General features: G+C 41.6%; 1 protein-coding gene across 1 annotated transcript in view; it reads right to left on the bottom strand.

Annotated features, from left to right (window-relative positions):
• LOC126215020 (pre-mRNA-processing factor 40 homolog B) overlaps positions 1-24,494 on the bottom strand; it is a 180,497-nt gene that overhangs the window by 105,279 nt on the left and 50,724 nt on the right. Inside the window, exons 3-4 of the mRNA XM_049941643.1 lie at positions 9,089-9,152; positions 1,409-1,550 (exon numbers count right to left, since the gene is read on the bottom strand). Of these exons, the coding sequence (XP_049797600.1) occupies positions 1,409-1,550; positions 9,089-9,152 (206 nt within the window). The remainder of the gene's footprint in view (positions 1-1,408; positions 1,551-9,088; positions 9,153-24,494) is intronic.

Below are 24,494 nucleotides of genomic sequence, written 5' to 3'. Positions count from 1 at the left end.
GTGGATCCTGATGCAGTTTGGAATTCCTGTGTGATGGTCTGGATAGATGTCTGCCTATTAGACATTATGACCCTCTGCAATCGTCAGTGGTCTCTGTCAGTCGACAGACGAGGTCGGCCTGTACGCTTTTGTGCTGTACATGTCCCTTCACGTTTCCACTTCACTATCACATCAGAAACAGTGGACCTAGGGATGTTTACGAGTGTGGAAATCTCGCGTACAGATATATGACACAAGTGACACCCAATTACCTGATCACGTGCGAAGTCCGTGAGTTCCGCGGAGCGCCCCATTCTGCTCTCTCACGATGTCTAATGACTACTGAGGTCACAGATATGGAGTATCTGGTAGTAGGTGGCAGCACGATGCACCTAATATGAAAAGCGTATGTTTTTGGGGGTGTCCGGATACTTTTGATCACATAGTGTATATAGAGGGTAGTTATAACTGAACTTCCTCTACTTGAGCCAATGTCGACGGAAAACAATTTACCATATGGGTAAATAGGACTGATGTTCAGACTGTGTGTTGCAGAATTTGTGTTGTTATTGGTGTTAGTGTCACTACTTGCTGTTAGGCACCAGTAGAGGTACTGTGGCATTGGGTTGGAGCACAGGCATCCGTTTGCATTACAGTTGTAGACAGTCAACATGGGTCTTGAGAATGTGAGCAGGGCTTTACTCGTAAAACTGTTCTATCAAAATAACAGCAACTGTGCTGCTGCTCTTCACAAGTATTGATGCATTAAAGGAATACAAAGGCTCACATTCCGCACCAGGAATGGAGAACTTGAATCAGAAGTTCAGATTAAATGGTGATTTGTGAATTGCTCCTGGGAGAGGCCAACAGCCAATTCTGCCACAAAGTGTTGAACAAGTTAGTGTTGCCACGGCTGAGGAGTGCAGTACACAATGTGCAATCTTCAAGCAGTGCACTAGCTGCGTCACAACAGCTGAACATGGTCATCACATCGAGCAATGTTTGTAACCTGGTACATAAACATGGTATGCAATTAACAAATGTTACACTCTCAAGTGGAGATTAAAATGTGTTTCTTTCAAAGATTGGTTTATTTGTTATTTTTCTTCCGCATGTCATTACAAATGTTCCCACAAATTTTTATTGTCCTATGGTCAATTGTTTTTCATGGGGTCCCACCCATGTAGAAAAAGTTTAATTATAATGACCCTACAGATGATGCTAGCAACTGTCAGGTCAGTGGATAAGATGTGGTGGTGATTACCGTGGAATAAAATATTAAAACCTTTTCAAGGCTAACAACTGTTACCGTCAAATGTAAAAGTCTGCCATAATGAACCAGTTGGAGAGCTGTAACAGAGCCAGGTTAACTGTAGAAAATGAGCTTTCTCAATTATTAAAAAAATTAACTACTAGCACAAAGACTTACCTCTGCTGGTGTTTTCAGATCATCAGGCTTCTCCCACACACTCTGGCGAGTGGTGCTGTTGTAGTAGTATGTGCGGCCATCCGGAGCCTTGTGCTCCGTCCAGTCCGTCTTCTTTTTTTCGGGTTCTGACACCGCGGCTTCACTGTAGTAAAATAACAGTTCAGAAATCTGTCAATAAACAAAGGTTAGTCAATGTTTCAATTATCACCTAGAAAAAATAAACCTATGTAATTAATTTTGTGTTTTATTTGCAAGTGTGTCGGCACTAACTGTACACAACAAAATCCCCGTACTAGAGTACCATAGCCCACCACTAGAAGAACCACAACAAAATGACAGACAGCTCATTTCTGCTTTATTGATGGACTGTGCTATTTTGTTTTCAATCCTTTAGTAGTATGATAGATACTGTGACAGGAAGGGGGAAGGGGGGCCGGGAGGGTGGGGGGGTGTTTCTCGTGCATAACTACCAACAACACATACCTGCAAATAAACACAAAATTAATTATGTAGCTTTGCTATTATTATGGTGATAATTTAAATGCTACAAGTGCTCCTCTTACCTGATGATAAAAAGTCAACTGCTTCAATAACTTAGTTTCAGGCTCTGAAGACATATTTCCAATAGATCTGTTTGAATTACAGAAAGTAATGGTGGAATAAAATATTGGTATCTCTCAAAATAAAAGTTCAGCAATTTTTGTACCCAGAGCAAGTGGACCGTTGATAATGAAACCACTGAACAAAATGAAAACTTTACTTTCCTCAGTTCCATCATTTCACTAAATAAGGAAACAGTATTAAATACAATTGAGAAATTTAGTAGAATTTGTTGGCAATGAGTGTAACACATTAGCTTTACAAGTAGATATAGAACAGTGAATTGTTTGCAACTTGTGAACTAAGTCACAGAGCAATGCGTTGAAGATGAATTATCAATACGTCAAGTAGTCATATATTTGGAGAAAACTTTAGATCATTTCAACAAAATCTACATTACCAAGATACGAATTCAATCTAAATGAGTATACTTCAGAAGGTATACATCCACACTACAGGTGCCACCACACTTCATCAAGATATTGGGAAATAGAATTTAATAGGGGAGACAAACAAGGAAATTCCATTTAATCACAGTTAATGCTCAGCCATCCAAGAGGAAGTTCTCAGTTTCTTGAACAGTGAAAACAAAGAATGTGTGCCAACAGAACATATTTGAGACAGCATCATTTGACTACTCACATTGTACTGTTTGGCTACAGTGCAGAAAAACGTCAACTTCAGATGGCAGAACCTAACAGAGCAAATTTGAAAGTAGGCGCGAAAATAAATAATAATACAACAAAAGTAATGCGTAAAAGACACATCAAAAATAAATTCAGTGTCTACAAATTAAGAATGAAGCCATAGAAACACCTGACAAGCTTTTATATTCAGCACAGAATTAGGAAATTACAAACTGACAGCAAATAAAATAAACAGGAGAATAAAAATAGCTGATTTCAGTAACTAAGTAGCATTCTCAATACAAAACTTCTGACATGCCTAAAAAGTAAAGTTCACAACTTGTGTGCATTATAAATTTTGACTTACTATTCAAACACGAACTATTTTTGTGAAAACAATTCCATATTTGAGGGCTGTGTCACGAGCCATAAACAGATGTATGTTGGGAACTGCAGAGAGAGGCAAGAAAACAAACAACTGGATCAGGGAACTGAACTGGCTAGAGAACTAAAGACACCCCTCATTCTTCTTTCAGCAGAAATGTGTATGTTTAACTTCCATACTGTAATGGTAGACACTGGTACACTTCAGTCTCTGTACGTTGCCTGTATTTATATAGGCAGGAGGGGGAACTTACTGGTTAAAGTATACCCTTATCCTTCTTATCAATAATAGACACACACTACTTCGTAGAGGTGGCTGGAATATACAGCCGGGGGAATGCACAATAGATGAACAAAATAAGTGCTTGCCTGGAATTTTGGATTGAGAAAACATGGAGATGATGACCTAATGGTGTGTGGTAACATGACATTATAAAATGTGCAGATACAACACAGATGTGTGTTGTTGAAGATGATAACACATGGAAAAGTCTAGAGGAAGTCTTTATCTAGTAATGATGATTCAGGATCCCTGTCATTGCTCTCACATCCTCTTACTTCCATGTGATTACAGAGGGTGAAGGGTTGACACTTAATGGAGGTACAAATTGCTCACTTAAACTTGGTGAAAGTGCCACTCTGGAATGTTTCTGCTTGCTGCCAATCTTAGCTATGTAATAGTACTTGCACCATAGCAACAAGCAGCCACTGTGAATCTAGTATTGATTCAAGAGCGGTGTTATGCTTAGCAATTGTTAATGCTATTTACAAATATGAGTGAGGACGCTGTACCTGGTCCTTCTATCTACTTGCCATCAGCTTTCGTCTAACTTCAACAGGGCAATAACCAATTACATGTTCATTTCCTTAGATGGCTGTTCTGGGAAAAGGAGGAGGGGGAGCTTGTCTCAGCAGCCAATTTGCCATGAGCTGATCGCAAGCTTTCACTATCAGCATCCTCTGCTCATGGACAGTTAAAAGTGTGCAATCCATAAATATATGTGTGTTTACAAATGTTTCCACAGTGAACTTATTACTGACAGCTTGCAGATGAAATCAGCTGCCACTGCTGGAAAGTATTGTAGTATCTGATACGTAGGTTAAAGGAAACACCCAATACAGGTATAGTTTTCATTTGAGTGAGTGTTTCTGCCTTTGTCACATTGTTTGGAGTAGGCAGCTGACACTTTTGGGTGCTAATTACAAGATTTTGTTTCATTTTCTAATTAGATTTCATAATGTTAATAACGTCAGATTAAAATGAACTAGTTCATTGTTTGTATTATATCAGTTGTAAATAACCCACTACAGTTCAAAAGGAACAATGATGTACATAATTACAATACCAGAAAAAAATGATGTTCATTACTCCACATTAAAGTTTTCTTTACAACAAAAGGAGATACACAATGCTGCAACAAAAATTTTTGATAACTTACCCAGTGTTCTAAAATGTCTGACAGACAGCAAAGTAAAATTTGAAAACAAACTGAAAAAGTCTCTCCTTAACAACTATTCCTATTCTGTAGAAGAATTTCTATTACTGCAGTGCATACAAGGTGGTGGGTAGGAATTATTAACTCACATTCGTATATTTAAAAACAAAATAAAGTAGAAACAAATTGATAAATATTTAGCATGTAGCTTCAAGGTATGTTCAAAAAATTCCAGAACATTCGTACTTTCGTGCCAATGGTGTGTTGGAGTGAAATGCGGTTGGCATCTCTGCACACACCTGTTTTTAATGTGTAATTGCTGTAAAACTGAATGTTGTATATCTCTTAGTTATTGTTCAGTGCTGTATTGAGTAGAATATTGTGTCGCACAGTTTGCGAATTTTGAGATGGCACAGTTAGAGGAGCAACGCATCTGCATTAAATTTTGCATGAAATGCAAGGAAACCTTTACAGAGACACACCAAATGAAGCAGAAAGCCTACGGTGATGGGCACTTGGTGTTACGAATGGTTCACATGGTTTAAAAATGGGCAGACAGAAGTTAAAGATGACCCTCGTTCAAGATGTCCTTCGACGTCTACTGACGACGCTCATGTCAGGAACGTCGACGAAACTGTGCGTGCCAATCGAAGAGTGACTGAGACATTGCAAAAGAATGTAAATTTTTCGGTTGGATCACATCATGAAATCCTGACACAGCATCTTGGAATGCACCGTGTTGCTGCCAAGTTCGTCACAAAGCTTACGAGTGAAGGCCAGAAAGACATCTGCCTCCCAATGTGTGAAGAGCTTTTGGCTCATGCAAATGAGAAAGATATGTTCCTTAAGAGAATCATAACTGGTGATGAGACGTGGATCTAAGGTTATGATGCTGTGACCATGGTTCAATCATCACAATGGGTCAGGAAAGGTTCTCCAAGACCAAAAAAGCTCGTTAGGTCAGGTCAAATGTCAAAGCCATGCTGATAGTTTTCTTTAACTTTGAAGGATTAGTTCATCATGAATTCGTACCATAGTGACAAACTGTTAATTGATGGTACTATCAGGACGTGATGAGACACCTGTGAGAAAATATGAGAAGGAAACAGCCTTAAATACAGCGGGACAATTCATGACTCTCGCATCACGATAACACACCCGCATATTCATCCCTGTTGGTGCGTGACTACTGCACAAAAAACAAAAATAATTGTGCTACCTTATCCTCTCTGCTCTCTAGACCTGCCCCTGCAAGGTTTTTTTTCCAGCCAAAGTTGAATACCCTGTTAAAAGGACGAAGATTTGCAACGATATACAACATAAAAGAAAGCCACAGACAGTGCTTCACGTGATCCAGCAAGAGGCGTACCAAGGTTGCTCCCGGATACAGAAACAGCATTGGAAGCTGTGTATTAATTGTGAAAGAGAGTGTTTTGAAGGAGACCATGCACAATAAGTAAAAGGTAAGTGTAGAAAAATTTTATGGACAAAGTTCTGGACTTTTTTTTAACAGACCTCATATATTTACAAATTAGAGATGTGAATATGAAATGACTCATTCCACATCGTGACAATTTATCATGGAACACAAAACTAGCTAACTAAATACACTACTGGTGATTAAAATTGCTACACCAAGAAGAAATGCAGATGATAAATGGGTATTCATTGGACAAACATATTATACTAGAACTGGCATGTGATTACATTTTGTGACCAAGCGGTTCTAGGCGCTTCGGTCTGGAACTGCGCGACTGCTATGGTCGCAGGTTCGAATCCTGCCTCGGGCATGGATGTGTGTGATGTCCTTAGGTTAGTTAGGTTTAAGTAGTTCTAAGTTCTAGGGGACTGATGGCCTCAGATGTTAAGTCCCATAGTGCTCAGAGACATTTGAACCACTTTTGATTACATGTTCACGCAATTTGGGTGCGTGGATCCTGAGAAATCAGTACCCAGAACAACCACCTATGGCCATAATAACGGCCTTGATATGCCTGGGCATTGAGTCAAACAGAGCTTGGATGGCTGCCATGCAGCTTCAACACGATACCACAGTTCATCAAGAGTAGTGACAGGCATATTGTGACGAGTCAGTTGCTCGGCCACCTTTGACCAGACGTTTTCAATTGGTGAGAGATCTGGAGAATGTGCTGGCCAGGGCAGCAGTCAAACATTTTCTTTATCCAGAAAGGCCTGTACAGGACATGCAACATGTGGTCGTGCATTATCCTGCTGAAATGTAGGGTTTCACAGGGATCAAATGAAGGGTAGAGCCAGGGGTCGTAACACATATGAAATGTAATGTCCACTGTTCAAAGTGCCGTCAATGTGAACAAGAGGTGACCGAGACGTGTAACCTATGGCACCCCATACCATCACACCGGGTGATACGCCAGTATGGCAATGACGAATACACGCTTCCAATGTGTGTTCACCACGATGTCGCCAAACACAGATGCGATCATGATGATGCTGTAAACAGAACCTGGATTCATCCGAAAAAATGACGTTTTGCCATTCGTGAACCCAGGTTCATCGTTGAGTATACCATCGTAGGTGCTCCTGTCTGTGATGCAGCGTCAAGGGTAACCGCAGCCATGATCTCCGAGCTGATAGTCCATGCTGCTGCAAACGTCATCGAACTGTTCGTGCAGATGGTTGTTGTCTTGCAAACGTCTCTACTGTTGACTCAGGGATCGAGACGTGGCTGCATGATCCATTACAGCCATGCAGATAAGATGCCTATCATCTCGACTGCTAGTGATACAAGGCTGTTGGGATCCAGCACGGCATTCCGTATTACCCTCCTGAACCCACCGATTCCATATTCTGCTAACAGTCATTGGATCTCGACCACCGCAATCAGGAATGTTGCGATACGACAAACCGCAATCGTGATAGGCTACAATCCGACCTTTATCAGAGTCGGAAATGTGATGGTACGCATTTCTCCTCCTTACAAGAGGCATCGCAAGAACATTTCACCACACAACGCCGGTCAACTGCTGTTTGTGTATGAGAAATCGGTTAGAAACTTTCCTCATGTCAGCATGTTGTAGGTGTCATCATTGGCTCCAATCTGAAAAGCTTATCATTTGCATATCACAGCATCTTCTTCCTGTCTGTTAAATTTTGCGTCTGTAGCACGTCATCTTCATGGTGTAACAATTTTAATGGCCAGTAGTTTAAATAACTGTTGGTCATTTGCAACTTGAATAAAATGCTGCTCTTCATCTAAACTGAGATTCTAAAATAATGGTAAGAAACAAAATGAGATTGTGCCACAAGCAAATTCACACCTGGCTACAAGGTCAAGAACTGGCTTTATAATGCTGCAGGTCATTTACATGTCACTAAGAGCCACGCTGTTTTATACTAGAGTTTTTTTCTTCACAACACACAAAGGTTATTCAAATGAAAACTTGAATTATTTATTATTATGCAAAACAGGTAATGCAGAAAAATAACAGAGACATCATTTTTCAGCAAAGTTCCCATGATGTGTAATGCATGGATTACACCACTTCAAAAATTAAGTGGATACCTCCTGAGAAGAATTCTTTTGGTCCTGAAGGCCACTTCTTGAGCACAGCAGTCATCAGTTCTTCACTGTTTCTGAAATGCTCGTCTCCATCACTTCTGTGAGCCATCAACACGATCCCTCCAAAGTCATCATCATTTATTCTTGATTGCAGGGGAGATGTGATTTGCAACAGGTTTGAGTATGACTTACTGGTGACTGTTAATCCTCTTTCTTCATCAGTCTCCAAAATTACCCCTTTGATATCCCAAAAGGGAGCGAGTACGACTTTTCTTGTGGAAGGTTGGGTGCAATTCTTCTTTTTCTTTTCTTTTCTTTCTTTTTTTCATGTAGAGTAGCAGAACAATTCCTTGCTTGATCTTTTCGTTTCAGTTTGATAATTGTACACCCAGTAACAAACCCATTTCAAAATCTGTTACCTTCGACCCGCACATGGCGTGTAAGTTCTTCATAGGCACTGACACATGGATCTCTCAATTCAGTAGTCAACTGAACTCACACTCATCCTGTGGACATTTCGCTGAATTGCAGCACATAATGGACCATACTGTGTGCTGAAATACTACTAATATCCTAGATAGTGGCTACTTTGTTTACACTAATACACATGTTTTCTTTCACAAGCTCTTCCACTGCGCCAATCTTTTCATTCGTCACTATTCATAGTGCCTGGCCAGGGTGTGGAGCATCTTCCACAGGAGTTACACATCTTAAACTTTCTGTGCCACTCTTACACTTGCTGCATGGACATTCATGAAACACTGTACTATTCTATCATCCTGGGACACATTACCAAAGGTTTAACATTTTTCCTACTAAAAGAAAAATGGATCACATAGTGTTGCTCCAACACAATACAAGTTACACTGGGGCAGCCACCTTCGCACTGACAGCTTCCTTTTCTGCGGCAGGCTGTCAATTGCTGATCATTGGTTGAAAGACACAGATAACTCCTGCCAACAACCAAACTGACAACACTACTTTTAGGAATTTTGTTGCACTTTTAATGTTTTCATTTCAATCATCCTTATAGCATGAGGATATACTTCAAAATATAAAACAAGGAAAGACAACTTCGAAAACACTGACTTACGTGGTTGGCACAGCGAGAGGACCATCTCGAGCACCATTTATTTGAAGAAGTTTATTGGGTTCCGCTGTAACACACAAAAGGGAGAAAAAATACGTTAACAACATAACTCACAACAGTCAACATTACATTAACAATGAGTCTTCAATTTTCTGTAATGCCAGATATCCAAACTCATAATCTACACTGTAATTGAGAGTTACATGACCACAATGTCACATTAATGTTTCTCAGTAAATATGATGGCCACTGAGAATCATTTAATTTATTTATTTGTGTGTGTGTGTGTGTGTGTGTGTGTGTTTGGGAGGAATAGAGGGGGGAGGGGGAGGAGGAGAGAGGGGGGAGGGGGAGGGGGAGAGAGGGGGGAGGGGGGAGGGGGAGGGGGAGAGAGGGGGCAGGGGGAGGAGGAGAGAGGGGGGAGGGGGAGGAGGAGAGAGGGGGAGGAGGAGAGAGGGGGAGGAGGAGAGAGGGGGGAGGGGGAGGAGGAGAGAGGGGGAGGAGGAGAGGGGGGAGAGCGGGGGAGGGGAGAGGGGGAGAGAGGGGGAGGGGAGAGAGAGGGAGGGGAGAGGGGAGAGGGGGATGGGGGAGAGGGGGGATGGGAGAGAGGGGGAGGGGAGATGGGGAGGGGAGATGGGGAGGGGAGAGGGGGGAGGGGAGATGGGGGAGGGGAGAGGGGGGAGGGGGGAGGGGAGAGGGGGGAGGGGAGAGGGGGGAGGGGAGAGGGGGGAGGGGAGAGGGGGGAGTGGAGAGGGGGGAGGGGAGAGGGGGGAGGGGAGAGGGGGAGGGGGGAGGGGGGAGAGGGGGGAGGGAGAGAGTTTATCTTAACAAATAGCAACGGCCTGTAATTGTCATTTCCATCCTGTGCAATTTTCCACCCTTGAAGGTTCTGCTTGGAATACGAGTCTGTTCATCTTCTCTGGTCTGACAGAGATGATGGGTAGACTGGAGAAGCACACAGCCCAACTGTGCTTAATTTTTCATATGAAAGCAGATGTTTAAAGCTATCAAGCTCATGCTGAGTGGCCACCATCTTGACTGAGGAATAGAAGATTACAACAAATACATGAGAAGAGTGTTGTATGTTAATATTTTAATACTGAATATTTGTTAATACTGTTCTTGGGAATGAATTGTGACAGTGAGTACAATATACGAGTGTGCGTTATGCTGTAATAACATCACAGCTTATACACTCTGAAGAAAATGTATGAAACTACTTTTGGAAAGGAAACTCAACTGTATTATTGGCAGAAATATTGTATTTTATTATAAAGAACTATCAAACAATCAGAAATAACATCACTGACATAAGAAACGTTAATTTTCTTGTATTTTCTCCAGCTTCCCTTAGGAACATGTATATCACCATGTTAATAAATGTAGTTTATCGTGTGGATTCTGAAAAATAAGAAAAGAAAAAACTCACCTAAAGTAATACCTGATGGTTTAAAATTTTGGTAGCTTTAAAACAAAACCACCAAAGAAAGATTTGAATCTTGTTACTGAAAACTTTAACTGTTTAATTGGTGCTATACTGGAAAGTGCAAAAAGGAAAGAATATTATGGTTTAATGTCACTACAGACAGAGCACGACTGGGGAGGAAACTGGACGTCCTTAAACAATTTAAGGAAGCTGTGGAAAACCTCCTGAGTCAAGTCCAGGATGTTAACCACTGCATGACCTGGTCTGGTACTGGTCAAGTCCAATCCAGCATTATTCGAGAACTTGGCATTGAGAAGGCACAGAATTTGACGGAACTGAATTTTGGGAAATTTTCCATATGCATTGAATATGCAGAAGTGTAAGAAACTATAGGCACAGTTTAAACACATTGTAAACTGTATTCTATAGAAGTATGTGCTGAGTACACGGATTAGGAACGAAAAGACTACTGTGGTTTAATACCAAAATTCAGAAAATGCTGAGGATGTAAAGAGCATCACACTCTCAGTTCAAAGAGAATACGCAAATGATTACAGCAAAAATTTAGCGGAGATTTGTGTGTCTGTGAAAAGTTCAATATGTGAAGTATACACGGAAGTGACAAAAGTAACGGGATAGAAGATGACAGAAGTAACGTATACACAAGGTGTAAAAGTGCAGAGCATTGGCAGAGCCATAATTTGTACTCAGGTGACTTACATGAAAAGATTTCCAATGAGATTTGGCCGCTCTACAGGAATTAACAGACTTTGAACGCGGAATGGTAGTTGTAGCTAGATGCATGGCACATTCTGTTTCAGAAATTGTCAGGGAATTCAATATTCCGAGATCCACAGTGTCAAGAGTGTGTCGGGTATGCCAAATTTCAGGCATTACCTCTCACCGCAGATGCTCTTCATCTAACGACCTACAGCAGCGGTGTTCGCATAGAGTTGTCACTGGTAACAGACAGGCAACACAGCATAAAATAACAGCAGACATCAATGTGGGATGTACAACGAACATGTCCGCTAGGCTATGAAAGCAGACAACCAAAGCAAGTGTCTTTGCTGGCAGCACAACATCGCCGCAGCACCTCTCCTGGGCTCATGGCAAATATCAGCTGGATCCTAGATGACTGGAAAATAGTAGACTGGTCAAATCAGTCCCAACTTCAGCTGATAATAGCTGACAGTAAGGTTTCAATGTGGCACACATGCCACAAATCCGTGGACACAGGCTGCCAATAAGGTACTGTACAAGCTGACAGTGGCTTGATAATGGTGTGGCCTGTCTTTACAGGGAATAGCCCGGGTCACTGAGTGGAAATGGTTATGTTTGGCTGCTAGGAGACAACTTGCAGCCGTTCACAGACTTCGTATACCCAAACAATGATGGAATTTTTTCAGATGACTGTGTGCACCATGCCACCAGGCCACAATTGTTCAAGGCTGGTTTGAGAAACATTCTGGCCAGCCAGATCACCTGACACACATCCCAACAAACAGTTGATACACATAATCAAGAGGTCAGTTCATGGAAAAAACCCTACACCGGCAACATTTTTCGCAATTATGGCTACAGAGGCAAGGTGACTCCATATTTTTGCTCAGGACTTCCAATGACCTGTCTAGTCCATGCCACATCGAGCTGCTGCCAGCCAAAAGTAGGTCCTACACGAAATTAGAAGATACCCCATGGTTTTTATTGTCACTTCAGTATACAACTACCACTGTCATACCTTAGCAAAGGATCTTGCCAAGAAGCTGAGAAAATTCTGGTACAACGTATAACAGCTAAGCAGGTCGAAGGCTTCTGTCCACTCACTCATTGACCATTCTGGTGTGGCAAAAGAGATAGGAAAAGAAATCGTTCGCACAGGTGAATCATCCAAATATACCATTGTTTGACAATTGCACTGACTCCCATATGGAGGAATAGTAACAGGCAACCCTGGAGTAGAGTAGCAACTGAAACATTTTAAAACAAATAAGTTGCCAGGTCTGGATGGAATCCAAGTTCAGTTTTACAAAGAGTACTCTCTGGCACCGGTTCCGTTCACATTTATTGTGAATCTCTTGCTCAACGCACAGCACCAGGCAGCTGGAAAAAAGTGCAGGTAAAAGAACAGACCCACAAAATCACAAACCAATGTCCTTAGTATTGCTTTGCTGCAGCATTCTTGAACATATTCTCAGTTCGAATATAATAAATGTCCTTGAGACAGAAAAGCTTTTGACCACAAATCAGAGTGGATTTGGAAAGTATCACTCGTGTGAAACTGAGCTTGCCCTTTTCTCACAGGCAGGTTCCATATTTCTAGATTTTTGAAGAGCATTTGATACAGTGCTCCACTGCACACTTTAACGAAGGCACAAGCATATGGAACAGGTTTCCACATATGTGAGTGGCTCAAAGACTGCTCAAATAATAGAACCCAACATAGTGCCCTCAATGGCCAGTGTTCGTCAGAGACAGGGCATCGTCAGGGCAAAGTGATAGGGTTGCTATTATTTTCCATATACATAAATGATCTGTTGTACAGGGTGGGCACCAACCTGTGGTTGTTTGCTCATGATGCTATGGTGTAGGGGAGGTGTCGTCATTGAATGAATGTAGGAAGTCACATGACGAATTGGACAAAATTTCTAGATGGTGTGATGAATGGCTGCTAGTACTAAAAGTTGAAAATTTTAGGTTAATGCAGTTTAGAAGGGGAAAAAACTGTAATGTTGGGATACAGCATTAGTAGTGTGCTACTTGATACAAACGAATCTAGGTGTAGCACTGCAAAGTGATATGAAATGGAATGAGCTTGGAAGGATTGTAGTGGGGAAAGCAAATGGTAGACTTCAGTTTATTGGGAGCGGGTTAGGAAAGCACACATCATCTATAAAATAAATTGCATATAAAACATCAGTGCAGTCCATTCTTGAGTACTGCTCAAGTGTTCGGGATCCCATCAGGTCAGATTAAAGGAAGACAATGAAGCAATTCAGAGGTGGGCTGCTAGGTTTGTTACAAGCAAATTTGAACAACACACAAGTATTAAGAAGGTGCTTTGGGAACTCAAATGGGAATCCTCAGAAGCGGGGGGTGGGAAGGTGATGTTCTTTTTGCAGAACACTATTGAGAAAATTTAGAGGTCTGACATTTGAAGATTCTTCTGCTGCAAACATAGATTTTGCTTAGGGACCACACACATAAGGTAAGAGAAATTAACAGTTGTGCAGAGGCATATAGACAGCCGTTTCTCCCTTGCTCTATTTACAAGTGGAACAGGAAGGGAAATGACTTGTATGGAACAATGTCCCCCTCTATCAATGACTGTATGGCGACTTGCCGAGTATGTACACAATGTAGATGTGACCAAGTGTGTGGTAAGATAACTTTATTGCCTAAATCAGCATCAACAGACACTGGCAAAAATGTGCAGGTAGCCCACGAATCAATGCTATTTTCGTGAGGTAGTAAGAACTTATATTATCACTTAGAAAATTCATGTTAGGCAATTACTTTTTGTTTGTCTGCAGGTAAATGTTTGCATCCTCTGTACACACTAAATTTTTTTCACCGACATAGAACAGAGTGGTAGACCATCTCATAGAGAAGAACTGGGAATCACAGGATAATTGGAGGCCCTGCTGCTCAAAGACTGGTGCACCACATTGAAACTGAAGTGGAAAATGTGAAAATCAGTCACAAATCTGTTTCCAGTATCTCAAGCAACATTTTGAACACAACAAATGTTATTTTTCGCCAGCTTGCACAACTGCTCACACCCTCCAACCTCTACCAAACTGGCGGAGCAGCAGATATATTGCAGCTGTGTTCAGCCAATTCAGGTGACTTCTGTAGCTGCCTAATCACTGTAGACAAGTGATGGGCATATCACTATCATCCCAAAACAAAGGAGCAAAGTGAGCAGTGAGAACACGGATTCATCACTTCTGAAAGGGGTGAAGCCCCAAGTCATCATACAAGGTTATGCCGAGTGTTTTTCTTTGGGGGGGGGGGGGGGGGGGGGGGGGCTGCCAGAGCATGTAGCATGTTATTACACCTGTACGGGACAAACTGCCACATGATCAGACTCCCACAGTCTTCTGACAAGTTTATGTGAAGCTGACAAGATGTGCGGCGATGTCTGAGGTGGTGTTTTTGCTCCATGACAATACCCCACTTAAGTTTGTACAGGACAATCACACATGCTGAATCATTAGGCTATCAACTTATAAACATTTCACATTACATCTCTGGTGTCAGCAATGCTTTTCAGAACAACACAGAAGCAATTCAAATCTATCACATGCAGTCTGCTCACATCACCTACACACATCAGACCACTGCGGGACAGCTCCTAGTGCTGCGAGAGCTGGGCTACAAGACTCTGCTGAAAGGCATTGAGGCAGTGTTTACTGCGTAATCAGTGGAGGAGGACAGCTGGTCAATCAGAAGTGGACAGAGGGGCCACGCGGTTAAATCTCCTCCCCCCCCCCCCCCCCCCCCCCCCAGTTCTTCATACAAGGTTTACACACTTTTTAACTGCACAATCACCATTGACAACATTTAGGCCCCACACATCAAGAGTTACACACACACACACACACACACACACAAAAAAAAAAAAGAACCAACTTTTGCTATTACACGCTGCATCCTCATTCAGACAAATGTCACTGGCTGTTTATGCCTTACGAAGTTCTACATCTACATCCTTACTGTAAAAAGGGCTCATATATGGTGTCACGACAGCACACACAGACTTTGGAGGGAAAAATCATCTGCTAAACACAAAATCAGAAGAAAAATCAAGCTTATCATCAGGAGTAAGACAAATAAAACACTCTGCAATGGGGAAGGAATATACAGTGGAGTTAATCAAGAAAAGAAACACCAAGACAATACCATTAAATGGGAACAGGAAGTGGAGGAAAATGAGCTGAGTTATGCAGTACCGTGAGAAGAAGCTGACTCAACACAGAAAGACATAAGCTGAAACACGGCATCTGGAGGAAAGCTATATCATTACTCTACAATTCACACTTGAGTGGTTGGCAGAAAGTTCAGACAACCACTTCCAGAATATTTCTCAATGGTTCTATTCTTGAATAGCTCATGGGAAAAATGAACACCCAGATGTTTCCATGTGGGCTTTGATTTCTCTTATTTTACAAGCATGGTCATTTCTCCCTAAATCGCAGGCAGAAGTCAACAATACACACTCCAAGGAAGAAAAGGCATTTATTAATATAGTAGTTGGATGTACTCCTGAGGGGGGTATCATGTCAAATTCTGTCCAATTGGTGCATTAGATCATCAAAAGCTTGCTGGCCAAGGTAGAAACTCTCAACGTGTGCAAACAGGAATTGTCTTGCTGAACTATAAATCCATGACTTGCCATAAAGAACATCAGGCATAGAATATTGCCCATGTACTGAACAGTATAAGTGCTGTGGATGACAATTAAAGGGGTCTTGCTATGAAAAGACCTGGTACCCCAGACCATCACTCCTGATTGTTGGGCTGTATGACGGGTGACAGTTGATATTCCACCACTGTCTGGGGCACTTTCATAGACGTTCTCAGCCTGGAATCTCCATGACTGGAATAAAATTGTCTTCAGTGATGAGTCTCACTTTGAATTGACCCCAATGATCAGCAAAGACACGTCTAGAGTCACACTGGATAGGGCCAGGACTCGAATCTGACTGTTGCACACCCTATGGACCGACAATCAGAGTGACAATCTGGGGTGTCATTTCTTTTCATAGCAGGATCCCTTGGGTTGTCATCTGTGGCACCCTTACTGCACAGCAGTACATGACCATATTCTACACCCAGTTTTCTTGCTCTTTACAGCAAGCCATCCCGGGCCTACATTTCAGCAATAAAATGCCCATTTGCATGCCATGGAAGTTTCTAACGCAGGTCTTTGTGCTTGCCAAACCTTACACTGGCTAGCAAGGGTGCTGGATCTCTCCCTGACAGAGAACTGTTGGAGCATTATGGGCAGGGCCCTCCACAAGCTTGGGATTTTGATGATCTAAGGTGCCAATTTGACAGAATTAGGCACGATATTCCTGAGGAGGACAGCCAACACCTCTATCCACCAATGTCAAGCCAAATAACTGCTCGCATTAGCGGTACAGGTGGACCAATGCATTGCTGAATCGCTCAATTTGTGAAGCTCCCTCCTGAATACAACATCCAGTTTTTATGAAACTGTAACCATTTGTCTGTGTGTACATATACATTACATCAGCTGATTTCCTACCCATTAGGATGATTCCTTCATGGTGCACTGCCTTTTTTTAAATTGTATTTTGGCATTCTGAAGAGAAAGATGGGGACTGAAATTTCATGAAAAGATCCTGCCATGCCAATTCATTTATCATATCTGTGACTCTCTCCCTTCTCTCTCCCCCATTTCGCGATAAAACAAAATGAGCTACTTTTCTTTGAATTTTTTCTTTATTCTCCATTAATTCCACCTGGTAAGGGTCCCAAACCACACAGCAATAAATGGACATTGTATCAAGTGTGGATGCAAAGTGGAGGGAGGGAGCAGTGACCCCTTCAACTGCTGTGGACACGTTAACTCTTCATGGTCTTAAGCTTCCCAGGCGCTGTGGACGCATTTAAACATGGTCCTGAGTTTTACTACAGCAAATGGAATTCAAATTTTATTGTTATTGTGTCATATTATTGCTTTTTGTGACAATGAAGATAGATTTTAAAAGAAATTGTCAAACGCATGTGGTGTCTGTTCTTTCAGGAGCCATTATGACTCAATACACAAAGAAATTAATGACATGCAGCTGCTAGTTGACAATGATTTACATCAATGGGGAAAGTTGAAAATTTGTGCCAGACCGGGATTCAAAGTCGTACTGCCTCCTCAATAGGCAGATGCTCTGATCGCTAAGCTATATGGACACAGTGGTCATCATAACTGCACAGACGTCCTCTAGCACGCCCCCCACAGACCCAAATTCTAAATTTAGCCACACACTACTGATGTAGTGCTCCTTGCCCATTATCCTGATTACTTACAGCCGTAAGAGTTCAGGCCTTGTGTGCATCCACACGGAAAACATCACTGGCCTACCTCATGTTAAAATGAATATAGCCCAGGTATTTGTGCATCACCAGTTACGCAGCTTATAGATAAACATACAATTTCAAACTGTTATACTAGTCTTATTGTGTTGAGTTTTAAACAGAGGTTTATACTTCTTAATGGTTAGATTGTGATAGCATTTTAAATTTTTAAATTCAGTTAATAACTACACAAAATACTGAAAGTAAAATTTGTTTCCCCTAGAAGCCGTTAGAAATGCAACCTGCAACTGTTACCAGGTTCCGGCGACAGTCAATCAGTAGTACAGATAGCTTAACTCCTGACACATTCCCACAGGTTTTCGTTCTTAACGGGATCTGCAGAAAATGGTGGTGATGACTTTTGTCTCCTTGATTCTTAGAACTCTATTTTCTGCACAATTTGGAAATAACATTTTGGTACCAGTATTTTATCCCTGATAACTTCAGAAATCCAAAGAGAGTCCAATACTTTTTGTCTAAATCTAGAAATGCCGTATTGATGAGTTTATGCGTCCCGTTCTGCTGTCCCTCTCATTGCTGTGACAGTTTTGAGTGCACTGAGCCACAGGTACCTGCATGCTCTATACATATTGACATGCAAAGCTGAATTCCCACAAAATTCTTCCAGAGATTTTCAGAGTTCCCACTGCGCAGTTCAAGTGTGCATCTACATTTGGTGCTGTGGATCCTCACTGCAGATTTTGACTTTGCTACACATATTTCTGTCGGTATTAACTTTGCATTCTTCTGTTCTACTTGAGAGCCTGGAGGTATTCACTAGGAGCCATAGTGAATATGGGGTCTCTGACGTCGGTAGCACTGATGAGTCCACAACCGAATTCTTAAATAATAGTCCACAGACGTGCGCATCAGCTGGTGCAGTCAGCAGATATTCAGAATCTGAAGAGTCAGAAAGACAGCGAACTACTTAAGAATAAAGCACACCTCAGTGACGTCTTCGATTCGAAGCAAACCAATTTTCAGCAATTAAAATATGTTTTGATAAGTTAGTTTTAGAGCACAAATGTCAACTGGTTAATCACTCAAGCAGTATATCATTTTTCATGATATTCCTGTCAGACGACCTGTTTCACATTTTACAAGGAACAAAATGAACAATTTTCTGCATACACCAAGGCAAGTACTCCAGAATCTACATTTTTGACTGTCAAAGTGGAAAGGCACTGGATTTGAAAAATATTATTGTTTTGTTGCTGTTGGTCTTCTCAAGGTTTAAGTTAGAAAGTTGAAAATAAATGATTATTGGTCCAGAGACATACTTTTAAAAACTCCAGTTTTCAGCAAAATTATGTCCCAAGATCATTTTACTTTACTGTTGAGAATGCTGCACTTAAGTGACAAATTTGTGAGCACTGGAAGCAACAGTTTGTTTAAAATTGGGAATATTTGTGAAATGGTTCATACGGTGTTTTACAGTGCATTTAGTCCAAATCAGAAACTTTGCAATGACAGAAGTATCTTGTTGTTCAAAGATTGATTGTCTTTTAAACCATTTATTTCACTCAAGCAAAGTAGATTCAGAATAGAAGACTCGCTGTATCACAATCGCACTGGGTACATTTTGAATTTCACTGTATGCAGGAGTGCAACTACAGAAATTGGGTTCCTCTATTAAAGGAAAAGTGGCAACACTTACGAGACCATATTTGGAACAGGGACATTATCTGTTTATTGATAACCGGTATTCCAGCCCAGGTGTTTCTCTTTGGCTTCACAAACAAGGAACAACCGCATGTGGCACTTTTAGTAAGAATATGCACAACATGCCAATACTGCAGATGAAATTGCAACAAGGAGAAACTAAGTTTAAGTCAACTGACAACATGCTTGCTATCAAGTCCTGCGATAAATGAGATGTGTGGATGTTTCCACAGGTAGCACAACACAAATGGTTGAAACAGAGAACCCCGATGGAAATATTGCTGACAAAATTACGAAACCCCAAAGTACTGCCTATCACAATTCAAGCATGGGTGCAGTTGACCATTGTCACATGCTACTAAGCTCAGTAGGATCAGAGCATAAGATTGTGAAATGGTGCAAGAAATATTTTTTTCACAGTCTGGATTTGTGCATTTTAGATGTTCACACTTTGCGGACAAAAAATGGCACCTGTAGAGATTCACGTCTCTTATCGGCGAAACTGTTAAAAATTATGCAACAGACCAGAGAAATGCAGGCATTCTCCAAATGTTACTGCGAGTCAAAATTCAAAGAAAAGTATGTGAAAGTGGAGACGCACGGTTTACACAAAACAGAAAGCACACCGAGACATCAGTTGCCAATGCAAAACTTGCAACATACCATATGTGTTATACCCTGCTGCAAGACTCCTCATTCATAGAAGCATTAATAAAACCGAACTTCAAGTTAATAGACACATCTGAATAAATTATTTAAAAAAGAAAGTCCCCCCCCCCCCCCCCCCCCGTGCCCGGCCAAAGCCCAGATCAAAATGGAGGATGAAAACAGATATAAGAGGAGATTAAAGAGTTTCTGTTTGGAGTTTGTACAGTCCAGAATCGGTATGCCAATAAGGCAAAATCGCTATAAACACTGAAGCAGTCATCCCACCTCCCATCAGTTTGAAGATATTCATTTGATAAAGTGCCGTGTCCTGCTTCTTGGTGAACAAGTCTGTTACTGCCTGCTGCACATCCTAATCCAGCTGGAACCGTCGCCCCTTCAAGGCGTTTTTTAAGGGACCAAATGAATAACAGCATGGGGAGAGATCACAGCTTTTGGGCAGGTATTCGAGTGTCTCCTACTTGAGATGGCATAACTTCTGTGTTAGAACATTCTCAATATGGGAATGTGCGTCGTCATGAAGCAGCACCACGCCTCAGTGCAGTTTTCCTTAGATATTTCACATTAATTTAGGACTGGCCAAATGCCACACACTGTGCAAAATTATGGAAGTGCGGCACAAGTGCTCACATCTCAGTCAGTGGGCACAGCAGAACAGCAACATCTGTGACTAGACATGTACACTAAATGAGCGGTAATAGTGCCTCCTCCTCGTTTATGTGGTACCAGGACTATTGAAGCACACCCAGTCTTGCTTTCCTCTGGCAACTGTAGCCTTATGTCGGACGTACTAAGAAACGGTGAGTATTGCAAAAAGCAAAGAATGGGAGAATTGTGGTTGGTTGGTTGGTTGGATGGTTTGAGGAAGGAGACCAGATAGCGAGGTCATCCGTCTCATCGGATTAGGGAAGGACGGGGAAGGAAGTCGGCCGTGCCCTTTGAAAGGAACCATCCCGGCATTTGCCTGGAGCGATTTAGGGAAATCACGGAAAACCTAAATCAGAATGGCCGGACGCGGGATTGAACCGTCGTCCTCCCGAATGCGAGTCCAGTGTCTAACCACTGCGCCACCTCCCTCGGAGGAGAATTGTGTTCTCAGCCATTTAAACATGACTGGGAACTGGAATAATTCTTTACGGAAGTAGGTGAAAACTCACAGTGTTTCCTGTGTCGTCGAATAGTGGGCAGCCACTGCAAGTTCATGATTGAAAGACATTACAAATCATTTCATAAAGATGAGTGTAATGTGAAGAATGACAAGCAAAATTAAGTGCGCTTAAGAAACTGAAAGAGGCACGTCGACAGGTTTTTAATGTAAGTCATAATAATTGATACCCCTTGAACTCTTCATTTCTTGAAACTTCCTGGCAGATTAAAACTGTGCTGGACCGAGACTCGAACTCGGGACCTTTGTCTTTCGTGGGCAAGTGCTCTACCGTATCAGTGCTGCGGAGTGAAAAATCTCATTCTGGAAGCTGTGGCTAAGCCATGTCTCCGTAATATCCTTTCTTCCAGGAGTGCTAGTTCTGCAAGGTTTGCAGAAGAGCTTCTGTGAAGTTTGGAAGGTAGGAGATGAGATACTGGCAGAATTGAGGCTGTGAGGGCAGATCGTGAGTTGTGCTCGGGTTGCTCAGTTGGTAGAGCACTTGCCCGCGAAAGGCAATACTCCCGAGTTCGAGTCTCGGTCCAGCACACAGCTTTAATCTGCCAGGAAGTTTCATATCAGTGCACACTCCGCTGCGGAGTGAAAATCTCATTCTTCATTTCTTGCTTTATATTCATATCTATTTTATTGTACAATGTACTGTTTTCAATTTTCCAGAACAACAATTGCAGTACATATGCAATGTGAGCAACTTTCAAAATTGCATTGCATTTAGAATAGCAAGATCCAGGTGACCGTTATGTGAAGAGGAGTTTGTAGAAGACTTTCTAATTGATGCTGCAGAACTTTCATGTCCCACAAACGTTAGCACGTTTCAAGAAATCGGCCATCTCCAAACAAACAGTGACACGACATATAAATGTTACGGCTGAGGTTGGATGAAGCAACAGATCTTACAGATACAGGTCAGGTAGTGATATAAATATGGGGTGTTGATAACGCTCTGTGTGCAACAGAGGACGTTTCGGACTTAGCGACTTTGAAAGGGGCTACAACTGGTGTAGACTTACTCCAAGCTGCTGAGAAAGTGATGGATGGTGTCAGCATGGATCGGAATCTGCTAATCTCAGTGACCATGGATGGAGCACTTGCAATGTGAGGCCATCTGATAGGACTCGTAGCACTGATAAGTAAAAAGTTAGGACCCACAGAAGAAATGTCATGTCAAATTCATTGCATTCTACAGTGAAAGGTGCTTTGTGCAAAATCAGTAACATTAGAAAATGTCATGGAAATTGTTGTTTGTGCTGTAAACTATCTGAAAACAAGTAGGCTTATGCATCGCCAGTTTCGGCAGTTCTCAGAGGAATTAGGATAGGAGTACGACGACATACCTTACTATACCGAAGTACATTGGCTCACTCGTAGTAAAACACTGAAAAGATTTTTTATTTACATTTTATGTGAGAAGGGAAAGAGTAAAACAAAATTAGAAGACCTTTGCTGGATATCAGATCTTGCATTTCTCATGGATATTACGTCTTACACGAACAGCCTGAATGTCAATTTAAAAAGTGAAAATGATTAAATTTCTGGCACAATGGAAAAAATAAATGCTTTTGGAAGGAAGCTTGGTCTTTGGGAGAGCCAACTATTGTCTGAAAACTGTGCACATTTCCCTACCCGTGGTCTGGTCCACCAAAGTGCTAGATTTCAAGACTTGTCAATAATTGTAAAAATTAAAGAGCAACTTGGAGCACAATTTGTGGATGCTAAGAGTATGTCTCCTATCATTCATTGTTTTGCACAGCCATTTTCAGCATAAGAGGGAGATGCTCCGAATGATCTACAGATGGAACTGATCGACCTGCAGAACAAAACATGACTGAAGGCCAAGTTCTTTGCAATACAAAGTACAAAAGAACTCTACGAAATCTTTCCACAGCAATAATTTCCATGCCTGCATCGTGAAGCTGCGAGAGTCACATACATGTTCGGATCTACTTATGCGTGTGAAGATTTTTCTCCATAGCGAAAATGAATAAACCAAGGTTTCAATTGAGTATTAGTGACGAAAATCATCACAACGACTTGTGTTTGCCAATGGGTCATGCTTTTGTGCTCAACATTAATTTTATCATTTCTCACCACCAATTATAAAGATGTTTTGGAGTTCTTTCTTTTTCTAATTTAAAATTGTTATTTACTAACTGTGCCTCATCCTCCTCCACCTTACATTGAGGCACAGTTGTTATCTGAAAAATGCGGTATGAAATTGGTTGTTCAAGATATACCTACATGCTTAAAAATTATCCTCTAATTATTGAGTGACATGATTGATAACCTTGCCACAAAGGGTATTTACGTACGTAACACAGCTGTAAAACCGAGCTGGCATATTTACGCACCATTTGCTTGTATGTTTTAGAACCTTGACGTTCGTTGATAGGATGATGGAATTACACTATACCTTCCCATGACTGCACTGCACACTGTGAAAAGAGCATAAGAGTGCCCCACCTACAGCACATCCCAGCTAGTGGGTAAAGCAAAGCAGCAACATCTGTGCTTGGAGACATACACTAAATGAGCGGTGACAGTTCCGTTTCACTCGTTTACACATCTGGTGAGTGTCCGCACTGTGACCAGAAAGTTGCACATGTGCAGCAATTCCGCAAGCATGCAGAATATATGGCCACCACTGCTGTAATTGCACACCTTAATCAAAGAATAGGCACCGTCTTTCCAGCAGATGGCTGGCTTGAACTTCTTGGGACGAGCGGATAACGGATGACACTACTGCGTTGTAGGCAGTTTCGACGCCAGTTCTCAGTGGTGGCACCAGCTTTTGTCACCAGCAAAATGTTGCCTCATACATATTCTTCATTAACAGATGAATGTCTACTGGTGTTTGACCTTCAGCAGCCAAGAAAAGAGCAACAGCACATTCGTCCTGTTTGGACACATATGGTAATAACATCACCATAGTTCACATTTCCACATTAACTGCACACATGTCAGAAAGGCATGGGTGGCACACTAATCCCTCGTCTACATGTCAGTGCATATATACCTGCATCAAATTGTGCTACGTTGCATATATGCTGCAGCAACACCATCATATGGAAACTTTCTGAATGCCCCTTACACAATGGGGATAAAAAGTATTCAAACAGTTCCAGACTCTACCTGTTCAGATGAAGTAGTTTGCTGGGAAACAAACAGACCTGGTGTTTCAAAAGATACCGTATCTATACTATACGTGATGTATAGTGCAGACAGGCACAACAAAATGACTGTTAAGCGAGTGCATAATATTGTCATTTCCATCCTGAATTTTCCATTGTCTGACTATACATAATGTAATTGCATAGAATACACTGTGCCAGTAAAACAATACCGGTATATCTTCGCCCACTCACAACGCACTGCAATTATTGTCACGTATT

This window comes from Schistocerca nitens, chromosome 12 (assembly GCF_023898315.1).
Source record: "Schistocerca nitens isolate TAMUIC-IGC-003100 chromosome 12, iqSchNite1.1, whole genome shotgun sequence".
Classification (NCBI taxonomy): domain Eukaryota; kingdom Metazoa; phylum Arthropoda; class Insecta; order Orthoptera; family Acrididae; genus Schistocerca; species Schistocerca nitens.
This window is presented reverse-complemented; position numbering and strand designations above follow the sequence as displayed.